At 36.0% G+C, this 12,564-nt stretch overlaps 1 protein-coding gene across 1 annotated transcript in view; it reads right to left on the bottom strand.

The window, feature by feature from the left end:
- Nucleotides 1-4,813: 4,813 nt before the first annotated feature.
- LOC107716037 (gamma-aminobutyric acid receptor subunit alpha-3-like) overlaps nt 4,814-12,564 on the bottom strand; it is a 17,216-nt gene continuing 9,465 nt past the window's right edge. Inside the window, exon 3 of the mRNA XM_016522359.1 lies at nt 4,814-5,230. Within this exon, the coding sequence (XP_016377845.1) occupies nt 4,889-5,230 (342 nt within the window). The 3' untranslated portion in view covers nt 4,814-4,888. The remainder of the gene's footprint in view (nt 5,231-12,564) is intronic.

The following is a 12,564-nucleotide window of genomic DNA, read 5'->3' as shown; positions in this document are numbered from 1 at the left end:
AGGGTTGCCATGGTAACCAGGGTCCTGGGCCTCATTCACAGACAACTTGGCACCCAGTATGTTTATTGGGTGAGGGGTCTGTGAATGTTTGTTAATCTAATGAATAATTGATTTGTTAAATCAAATGAAAAATGGTGTGTCTGATTGGTCCAAACGCTACATATGTTTATATGTATGTATATAAATACACCCACCATTATGCATTATCCATGGGCAAATCATTACCCCCTACACTTTTCTTTAAAGCTCATTTGACACAACCGATAATTTGGCTATAATCATGATGAATGGCCGAGGCAGCAAGTCGTAAACATAGCAGTTTGTTTTGAGGCAGGCAGCTTCATCAATTCACTTGTGCTCCAGCACAGCACTTTACTTCAGATGAATTTCGACTTTCTTTTCTGCACTGACAGTTATGGTATGACTTTTATTGCAAACATATATCCATGATGCACATCTTAGTAACTGTGCGACAATAGAAGACTGTTTATCTCAAAAATGCACTGATACAGAGGACATTGAATCGGTATGTCAGAGAAAGCCGTTTTCTGCGTTCAAGGTGACTAAAATTACAAGTCAAAAAGTGTCGCCCTAACAAGATTTAGTGGGATTTCAGTCATTTCTTATGACACAGCCTACTGCATGTCACCTATGTCGTTGTTCTATAAACCTTTTGGTATTGAATCACAGTGTAATACAACATAACAAAATATCTAGCATGTGTAGCATGAGTACAACAAGCATGACATGACGAACCACCAAAAAGAACAAGATTGATGTCGTCGAACCCCACCCCCCACCCCCCCAAAAAAACACGACTGTCCTTAGAAGACAATGTTCATCTTATACTATTACAATAATAGAAGCCTGAAATATGTATACCTATGATGTCCTTGAGCTTTCCTACTGCAGTTTATCATACTATAAGAAGAATAAGGCATTTTGTAAAGAACAAGTCGCATATCAAACCCAGACAACTGTGAAAAGAAATCAGAAAACTCAGAAAACTCGTACATCTACCAGCTCCACAAACCACAAGGTTGTGTCAGATGATTTGGAACATGCAGAAAAATTGCTGGATTTTTTATTTTTAATACAGTATATACAGAGAGCGTGGCAGATTGTACATTAAACATTTAGAAAACTCCACACAAGGTGGGGTACATCTAGCAGAGCTAGCATAAGGCTAGTGTTGTTAGTAGCCAAAATGCTAACCGTTCAACATGAACCACAAAATTTAGATCTGAAAAACACACAAGGGGGCCCAAATGAGGACTTCAAATGTGTAATCAAGCTTTAAAGCAATAGTTTAAGCAAAATCAGCATCATTTTGAAAGTTTTTCAGTTAAGATAAATCAGTGATAACTAGCAATTAGCATTTGTAGTGCTGTACTACAGTACATTTTACTGTTACCCTCTTGAAGTTTCACTGATATTAGCCTTCATTTGCATGTGAAAAGCCAGATGTCGCACACATTAGACAAGTATGCTGACAAAGTTTATAGAAGTAATGCTAATGGTAATCAACACGGCTATGTTTCCCAAGTGTGCTCATTCAAGTGGGCTGACACCATCTAAAACAATTACAACTTTTACATGTTCTTACATGTGAATAAACTATCATGCCACTACCCTGATAACACACGTAGACTATATCATGGAGACATCTATTTAATGTGCGCAATTTCATCTGGAAGATCTATGTTTTAGTTTGCTCATCAGTGATACATCTCTAGACATTTAGAAAATGTTTTTAAAGCAACTGTATGTAACTTATGAAGAGTTGCTTTCAGATTTTTATGATTTAGAATGTTTGTAAAATTGCTTTTTAAAAGATGTTTAACAGATGTTAGATGTTTTCCAAATGAAGCACTCTTTAAGACGTCTTAGAGATGTACGTGTGCTATCTGGGATAGCTATACCCAATGTTGTTTTTGCACATTTGTATTGATGCTATAAGGGTTATACCGTATACTGTAAAAAACATAGATCATGTATGCTATCAGATATGTAGTTAGCATAAATAGATTTAAATTCCTATATAAATATACTTCTTACATGTGGTTTTATTTATGATTTGTTCTATTTGTGTCAACAATCAATACCAACATCAGTTGATCTAGCCCTACTATAGCTCAGATGAGATGCAAGGAGCCTACGGATATGCACTCCAGATACTGTATATGGCTATTTGAAGGGCCATGATGAGATAAAAAAACATAAAGCCTCCTTCAGAAAGATAACACAATAGCATATGTGGTGATGTAACTAATGAAGAGATTGTCATGCATTCACATCATAATGTATGAAAAAAATCTTATTCTTACTTAGAATATTAAAATAAACATGAGCCCAATCTATTCATTCGCTAATAAATCCACTGATTAAAACTAATGAGTGAGATTTTATGTCTCGTGTCTGAAGCTACCGATCAACAGCCACGTTACAGTTTTTTTTTTACAATCGCTAAGACCAATTTCTCCATCCATAACTCTTCACACAATAAGCACAACAGCAGTCTATGTGGGCTAAACTGTGGATCGTTTTCCATTGCTTTGGCAAAAAATACATTCAATGACTACGTCTTTCAAATGAAACATCTTTCTGCAGTGATGTCTGCATAGTAGAGATGTACAATTCTTATTTTGTAAAGAAATTTTAGAGAAGACAACATTGTATAATGATACCTTTTAGTGTTTTTTTTTTGTTAGGTCATTGTTTTATGAGTGACAAAGTGTGTTGGTAAAAGAAGTATACTAATAGCACACTTGAATAAACTTATTTTTCGTAAGGGTGGGTGACAACCTTTGCTAGAGTTTTGGAAAAATGAGCTGATTTGAGATATGTATGATGTGTTTTGGTAGTTTTAGTGCAGCTTGGATGTGAAATTTGCTTCTGTGACAAGCAGAAATTTGGTTAGGAGAATCGTGTGAAGAGTTTAGAAAAAGTGACCTAAGTATTGAGAAATGGGTCCTAGCAATTGTTAAAAAAAAAAAAAAACGGTAGTGTAATCGTTTATGAAGCAAATGAAATGGCAAAGTTAATGTTTTTTTGCTTAATATAGCTTGCTGTCACATAAGTACATACTTTACGTAACTTTTTAGTTTATTTACAAAAATGTCTCTATTTAAATTCACATGTAAACCTGGCACTTTCTAAGTGAATGCAAAAAGATTGTTCTTCCAAAACGAGATGCATAATAAAACTGAACACACTATGTGAAAGAAATAAAATCATAAGGGAACGATGGTGATAACAGCACATAAATATGCACACATCCATGTTGAGTGCATGTTCTCATATTATCTTAAATGTATGCTTAAATTAACATGGCATAGAAACTACATCTACATTTTTGCATGGAATCTCACAGACAGGAAACTATGATATTGGCTTGCAGTTGCCAAAATAACGTTAAGATTTTACAATTCAAATATCAATATTAATAAAAAAATAGTGCATTCACAAACATGAACCTGTATTGTTCAAAACATAAATCATGAAATCACCAGAGTAATAATCTACTGTACCAAAACCACCAACACTTCAGTGTGAGGTAATGGAAATGCATGTTCCTCCTGTGTGGCACTGGCCCCAAAAAAATCGAATTGTCTTCATATTCTACACAGCTGAAATGCTTTATAAGAATGTTGCAGTGTTATAACTCTCTGAATACTTTCTCTGATTCTCACTGCTCATATTGGCCACAAACAAAGAATCGCTGGCTGGCCCAGTGCCTTACAGTCGGCTGTCAGCACTAAATCAACTCGCATCAACTCTGAGTTTAATTCCATCCTGAGAGAGTTCAATCAACACTGACATTTTCTTTATGCAGGCGAAAGCTTGAAGACAATGTCAGCATGTGCCAAACTATTCATCTCAACGGCGAGTGATTAAAAAGGCACACAGTTTCTTTTTCTTGGAGCCTGCTCAGGCTGTTTAAACAATAGTAGTCACTGAATGTGAATTCAACTCTAGATGATACAACTGATATAATGATATAATACTCTGGGTTTGCAAAGTGTCAAAAAACAGACAGTTAGTAATGATGCGCCTACGGACAGTGCTATTGGCTGCTGAAAGGCTACAGGTTCTCGCCATGGTGACTGACAGCCAATGGGGACTGAAGATTTTCTCCTGATGATACACAGGGCGAATTCCAAACCGCCATTTGTAAGGACGTTCCAAACAAAAGTGAACAACTGAATCCCTTCACGAAGGGCCCTTCCAGAAGTCCGTACACGGAAGTGATTTCCGTTTGTGATCTTCGGTTAGGAGATCTTGTGATGCATTTTAAAGCAAAGTTGGGGTTGATTTCAACTTCACAAACGTAAGTAGAATAGGCTAATTAAATTTGTCTATATTAATGTAATACAAAACAATTTTTGTCAGTGATGGAAATATGATTTAAGATGGTAGTGTAAGCAAGTTTAGTTTGAAAAAGTTTAATTATAATAATAATAAATAGCTATTTGCAACAACTGAAGGAGTGCAGAATGCTGCACGCATGCGCAGCGTGGTCAAGGTAACATTTGGTCAGTCATTCCCTTCGTCAAGGGAGTTCCAAATGCTTAGTAGGGCATATGGATGCTCACTTCCGTTTGGAATTCGCCAATTCCAAGCTATATTGGAGGGGGGGGGGTTAACCTTAAGTGGTTGAATAATGACCATCCGTACAAGACCAGCAATACTGTCACATTTTACCGCATGCAACACATGAAATGGCACACACAAATTTGAAAAAAAAAAAAAACTAACAACAAACTACTAACTAGAATTGTATACATCTACATGGTTGTTAAAAAAAAAATGAACACAGTAGCAGTAGCATCATGTTGCTGATTAAGACTGGACTGGCAGTTTATTTATTTATTTTCGGTTTTCATGTTCATTTCTGTGGGCTGGACCGGTTGATGGTCGGCTTTCTGTTGACGTAAGTGGCCCAGTAAGCCAGGTTGAAGATGAAGAAAAGCACTGGAAAGATGATACGAGAGATCTTGTCCACTTTGCTCACACGATTGTATGACTTTCTTACACCCTCCGGCACGTATTCACCATCCATTTTGGGCAGCCGGACCTCTCGGACCGGCTGGGATGGGGTGGACGTGGATGTGGCGCTCTTGGAGATGGTTGTCAGTCCGGGATCTTTGGCTACGCTCATGCTGTAGGTGGTTCCCACGATGTTGAAAGTGTTGTTGGTCTTCTTGGAGAAGGAAGCTGACTCTCGCCTCTGTGGAAGAGTCAAAAGGAAAAATTAGGGCAATAATTATTAAAAGAAGAAAACACGCCCTATTAGTTCTCTTGAGCAAAAGTGAAACATTCATCTTATTAATGGACCTTCTACTAAATCTGTTTTCCCTTACTGCACAAAATATGACAATTTTTTTGAGTAATGTCTGTACAATTTATCTACTTATTTTTTTATTATCCATTTTTTTTTAATAGTAGTGGGAATTACATTCAGTGCAGCAAGAAAAACAAAGTATTCATGATGGCATATATGATCTTAAAGGTAAACCCAACTTCTTAATCAGTGTGCTGCTGATATATTTATTGTAATGACATTTTGGCAATCAAATCCTATTGCAATAATGTATAAACAAAAATATATCTACATTAAGCCAGAATATAGCATACACAGCAGAGAATGCACTATAATAATAAATTGTAGCCACGTAGGATTTGCATAGTTTGAGTGCTCATTTTACTAAAATAATTATAGAATCAGGTGCACTGCTGCAAACATGTCCACAAAACCTGTGCTGAATGTATTTTACACATTGCATTTCCCATATCTTATTGGGAAGCAATCAGCAGCTGATTATATGTTTAGCACTTTTCAGCACAAATAAGGAAGTGCTCATCCATATACATCCAAATATCTGGGTACTGTTATGACTGAAGCCTGATAAATAGGCTTTTGCGTTGCTTTTGACAAGTGCTTTGATTAATTGGCCAAGGCTCTTGTGGGAAACATCTCGGGGGCATCCTCAAACCTGAAACAAAAGATCAGGGATTTTTGTAAAAAAGACAGAAAATAGCTTCGAACAATCTCTATCAATGGTATATATCAATACATGAATTAAAAGAAAGAGATTCTTAAAGCCATCACAGAGGCTTGTTACATGCAAAACAGTCAAAGGTTTACATTGCACCGTGACAGAAGTTGGCTATAGAGAATATTTTGTAGTGCGAAGGGCAGATTCACTAAACAGTCGAGTCCCTTTTTTTGTGTGATATTATACATTGTGTTCATAAAGCATCCACTCCACAGTTGAACAACGTGCTTTGTGCACTGGTGTAGCATTGCACCATGTATATTTGTTGATGTACTGTATATAACTTTACAAAGTGGTTAGTTACAGTCCTCGATTCTGATTGGTCAACAGCTGTGTTTTATTCACGATAAAGCACGGCTATGACCGCTTCACCCAACGGTTCTGTGTATCACTGCGCAACACCCTTAGCAACCACACTTAGCAATATAAACAATCAATATAGCTTCAGAACTGTCCCATGAATTATGTATTTCAGCAAAAATTATTAATGCAATGAATTATGAGTGACCCCTGCAGGTGTTATGTTGTGTCATTCACCTTTAACATGCCATTCCCGCTTTCTGAGAAACTCTTCTCATATGGGAGATATGTCGACGTGTGTGCGATGCGTGCGGAGGGAATATTACTGAATTTATTAGTTTTCTGTTTCAGGTATGGTAGCTATTGTATGTCCATCAATTTACATTGTAATGACCAGGGTGCGATATGTGGAAAAATCAGGGGGGGTGTTTTGAAATGTTTTTATTAATGAACAGATCACAAAGCACAATGGACCTTTATATCTATATACTATGAAACCATTTCTTGCAGTTATTTTGCAGTAAAAAAAAAAAAAATCTACTTAATCACTGCATTCGCAAAAAAAAAAGTCAGATGACTTTTTGATGAAGTCCACTAACTGAGCTGTCATTTTTTCTCCAATAAACATGAGCATATTATGACAAGCTTTGTCAGAATGAAGCATGTTTCCCAGGTTTACACCGTTATGTTGTTGCAGTTCTACCAGCCGTGTGTAACCCAGACTAAGTAAGGGTTATAGTATATATATATATTAATATAAATTGAGGTTTACAAAAGTAAATAATTGAAGATTGATGGTATTAGCAAATGCTTTTATAATAAAATAAATTGTGACAAAAAATAATTTGTAATATTTAAATAAGTTATTGGTTTAGCCAATCGGAATTCTGTTGTTAGGGACCACCCCTTGCTGACACAGCAGATTGCGCGAGACCTGAGAAGGAAGAGGACGGAGAGAAATTCGCTAGATTAAATGAGTGAGAAAGCAGAAATAATTGAGTAAAACTTTGAGAATAGTGTTTAAAACTCTTCAAATCAGTTGAGAGAGGAAGATATTGAGTGGATTCAGTTGTCATTTTACTTCTGTGAGGATCGATGGGTTAATTACGTCGTTGTATTGCTGGAGAGTGAATATCTGGATGTGGTGAGTTCAATTCATGTATATTTGCTGCGTTTAATGTTAAATAAGAAAACAACACTTATTTTGTAAGAAAAACAGAATTTTATTTCGTTTGTTATGGTCATATGTGTGATTTATGTTGTATTTTTGGATGTTATGGTACAAATTTGTAGTGCTGAGTTTAGTTGTTCTCACGTGGTGTCATTCTGCTTCACGTGCATGTCGCTGTGATGTACACGTGCCTGAAAGGAGATACGTGTTTATTAGCAATGTAATACTGTAAAACATTGAAATAGTTACTTTGTATGTTAATTTACTGGTATGTGAGATACTTAAATAATGTGATGCTATTGTTGACTAAATGCAGTCGTGCATTTCTGGCCTTTTGAACAGGTCAGGTTTTTTTCTCCTGAGTGGAGACTGATTTCCATTGATGGCGAGCCAACCTATTCGGACACTGGAAAAGAAAGAAGACAATTCATCATACAGGATCAGGAGAGTATCGTGATTCTATTTTTATTTTGTTTTGTTTTTTCCTGCTCAAGGTAAAACTATTCTTACACAGAAACTCTGTTTTTTTCTATTCGGGACTGTGAACTGTCTGAGATAATTAGAAAGAACTGACATCAGTTCGGGAACCTTTGAAAATCGAACTTGTGTGATATCACCAAAGTGATGTTGTATCTGAAGAAACTGTTGTCATTCTACTGTTGAGTACGTGGTAAATGTAATTGACAAGTGAAACTGACAGTGATTCGATCGAAGTGATTTGTTTTTTTGTTTCTTTTTGTGTATTGATGTAATTTGTTTTGAATTATTTATTTTATTTTATTGTATTGTAAGTGTTTCTTTTAAGAAGGGAAAAGGCCTGCAGTTAAAGGAAAATTTATAAACAATTCTATATACTTACCTAAATTGTGGTTTCCTGTCATCCTTCAGCAAATACTCTCTACCTCCATAGCCGAACATACTAATCTTCTGATTCTCCTAATTGATCCATAACAGTGAAGATTTAAATTATAAGTAATGTAACCCGTTACACGTGGCTGGATTTTAAATGAGAAGTAGTTTTGGCAGATCATATAAGCTGTACGCATGCAATTTAAAACTCGCTTTAAAACTCTTCTGTTTTCTTCACAGCACTGCATTGCATTCCAATGATTTTTCAATTGCGGTCTCTTGTCTTTTCTGCAAAATTTCTATGCATTTCACATCGTCCCGGATCAATGCAGCACCCAACCATAGCTTCAGAAAACACATCATTAGCCTGTAAGTCTGGATTGTTCATCACATTAGCGTCATCATGGGGGGTTTCCCTCCGTCTGGGAGCTCCCCTCTTTGCTTAAAACAGTATCTCCTGTAGTCTCATTCTCAGAATTTCTAGAATTTTTTTTGTGATGGTCCTGTAAAATATGCTGATATGCTGCTCTGAATTCTGAACTGAACTCTGATATATTTTTCAAATATTTAAATATTTTATTTTTAGTTATTTTATATAATCTATTTTTGAAGAAGCATTAATGCACTATGGGGGCGGGGTGATACAATAATTCAGCAGAGGTAGCGATATACTGTGCCAATACATACATTTTTGGTTTTAATATTTGTATTGTGTAGTAACCGTTTTATAAATGCATTAAAGTACTCGAGGGATGCTGTATTGTAAGTCACAGCTAAAGGGGTTGCAGGCACTTCGCGTTATGTTAAACACAGACGTCATAATATAGCTGAAAATGACAAGAAGGAAAATAAGTCCTGGAAACAATCATTCAGTTCTGTATGATTTATAAGCGGTTTTCCTCAAAGGGACCAAAAGTCCCCACAAGGTCAAAATTTACTGGTATTACTATCCTTGTGGGGACATCTGGTCCCCATAATGTAGTAGGGAATAGCAGGTACACACACACACACGTTGGATTTCCATGGTTTATGAGGATTTCCCATAGACTTAATGGTTTTTATACTGTACAAACTATATTTTCTATCCCCTTACCGCTCACACAAAACTTTCTGCTATTTTAGATTTTCAAAAAAATACACACACACACACACACACACACACACACACACACAGGTGGTCTTGTTGTAGCTTCCAGGTCTCTGTAGAAATACCTAACCAGGCTTCATTCTTGAGTCACAATCATAGGAGGAATGCCAGTAAACAAACACAGCCTCTGTTAGCAGGCTTACACAAAAAGAAACACAGAAACTATCTAGTGTAGTCTAACCACATTGATCTAATTACAATGCTTTACAACATGCATGTATTACATTTGATGTTGCTGATATTTTGGATTCCAAAATTCTTCTAAAGGAACAATTCACCCAAAATATGTTTTTAAGTAACATTCTAAATCTGTATTACTCTCTTTCTTCAGTGGCACACAAAATAAATTTAGAAGAATATCACTCTTTCCCAAACACTGAGGTTGAATGATGATGGGTACTGTCAAGCTCTAAAAATAAAACGATCATTAAAGAACTTTTACTTTTGGGTAAACTACTTTGGTTTAAAATGGTTCGATAAGAATAACACAATTAGCTGATTCATGGCGGGTTTCAAAGATTTTCATTTCCTTCATAAGTACTAGAAAATAAGAATCTCTAAATGTGTTCTTAGGTTACACACTGAAGATTTTGCTGCACATAGGAGAATTTGATATAATGCTATCAGATGCTATAATCCTTACTCATTACACAGTAACTGTGTGCAAACATTTTCACTTTTAGTTAGGCCTCTGATCATCTGTTCAGAAGATAAGCTGGAAAGGTACAGTGGATAACAGGAGTGTAATCCTCTGTGGAGAAGTGATCATCTATGATTTAATATGCAGATTTGAGTCAGATTTACCACGACATGAGTGATTTTGATGAAGTGGGTTACCAAACCTGCTTGTTTGACAGTTCTAAGAATAAACTAGATTAAACTGGTTCTTACCAGAGCAAAACTCACCACGACAGTGCTTTGCGGTTGTGAAGGTATTTTTAAAGAGTTCTTATGTGGTTGCCAAGGTTTAGGCCATTGTTTAGTCAAGAGAGTTTCTATGATATTCTGGTCATTAGGCATGACTCAAGTCTCTCCTTCCAAATAAGTCTATGGGATTTTTTTCAATATTGGTGGACATGACTGAGATGGACATGGCTTTTACCGGCATAACAAATAAATATCTATTCAATAATACTTCACACTATTCAATAATACATTTTTAACGTCCAGATAAGATTAGCTCATTATTGTTATTCTATTATTAGTAGTACAATAGCAGCATTTTCAGACAGGCAGATTTCTCTGCATCCCTAAGACTCGATTAACTTAAGTAACTTCTTGGTTTGCTAGCATGTAAAAGAACAGAAACAAAATAAATGCATTTCCCTTACATGTATTCCAGCCATTCACAAAAGTCAACATTGCACAACCACAGCCACACAGACGATCCCACTACATTTTTGTCTGAAACTTGCATAACTTTCGTAGATTAACCTAAAAAAATAGAATCAATTTTAATCTGAATGTCTCTCCCTCCCCTTCGAAATTCACTCCTCGGGCTCAATCCCCTTTGCCAGCCCTGGTTACTTTAAGTGTAAATATTCAAAATTAATAATTAATGCAGAAAACACTATGCACTGTGGTCTGAGGAGAGCAAAGGAATACTGCCACCAACACAAACAGAAAACGCTCAGTTCTGCACTGGGAGATGCCAGACTGTTGGCCCTGTTTTCTGATGCCAATATCTGTATAAGGATCTCACAGTGGGGACTGCTGCATGCTGCTTCCCAATCACGGGCCATCGATCCCTGCTACTACACCAGCACCTGAGTCTCTAAATCACAGTTTAGGCTTATGTCAGCATTAGTAAAGGATCCCAACTACAAGCCCATCATGACCCACACTGATACAACTGTAACATTTGGCTTAGGTCTCCTTTGCATTGAGTATTGGCAAGATAAGCTCCTGAGTTCACAGAGAAAATACTTAGAAAAGAATTAGTATATTAGTATGTGATCAACACTACAACTGCTGAACAAGTACAAAGTAGAGAGAGAGAGAGAGAGAGAGAGAGGGACGATTCTTTGGATTGTAAACATGCCTTGAAGCTTTAAAAACACAGAAAATTTAATTGAAAATAAATTATGTACTCTACTGCATGAAATAGCAAACACAGTACATGCAAAAGAAACAAGATAACATTTAGTTGAGTGATTAGTTATACCACCTTGTCACTTACGAAGTTCAGGCGATAACTGAAATTAAGAACATACAGTAAGCACATGGAGGGATATTACAAAATTACATTTCCCGAATAACCCTTAACATTTGCAAATCAGCAAGTGGATTTCTCAAAACAGTTCGTACAAACAGCACAAACAATGGATTACCTGCAAAAGCCTGTCACTTGCTCAAAATCCTTAGATCATCTCTCAAAAGTAATTTATCAATGAACATCAGTGCCATCAGAATGACAAATCCTTGTGTCATTAATTGCTCACAAACAAGATGTTTATGTTGTCAACAGTGTATTCTCTCAGTATTCCCTGATGTAAACTATGGCTACAGTTTTGATGACAGTCATAGAAAATGTACATGTCTGCACTTTTAGTGTATGGCATATATCAACTTCAACAGTACACACAGCTGTATGTGGGATAATGATTGCATGAGATTGTACAAGATTCACATTTACTGTTGGCCTGTAAACAAATTACAATCAGGATTCACCTGAGAGCAATTCATCAATTCAAGACATTAAAAAAAACATACAGAAAATATGCATGACAGATTATGACAACTAGTTCAACTATTTTGCTTTTAATGACTTATGCAACAAACTAATTTTTTATTTTTGGGGGGAAGACTACTCAAGAGAGAACCCATCAAAATTTGTTCAAAAGAATAAGAAATTGCTTTTATGGTTTGACTAGATGATATGGAGGTTGAAGCAACAGTTTTTGAGAATTTCAGCTGTGTTCTGAGAAATGTTCCAAAGTGATTGAGGAAAACTGTAAATTGTAACTAAATAAATCATAAAATGCTGCAATCAGTAGATGAAAAAAAAGTATATATATATATATATATATATATATACA

Source organism: Sinocyclocheilus rhinocerous, unplaced genomic scaffold (genome assembly GCF_001515625.1).
Source record: "Sinocyclocheilus rhinocerous isolate Xijiao unplaced genomic scaffold, SAMN03320098_v1.1 scaffold1967, whole genome shotgun sequence".
Taxonomy (NCBI): domain Eukaryota; kingdom Metazoa; phylum Chordata; class Actinopteri; order Cypriniformes; family Cyprinidae; genus Sinocyclocheilus; species Sinocyclocheilus rhinocerous.
This window is presented reverse-complemented; position numbering and strand designations above follow the sequence as displayed.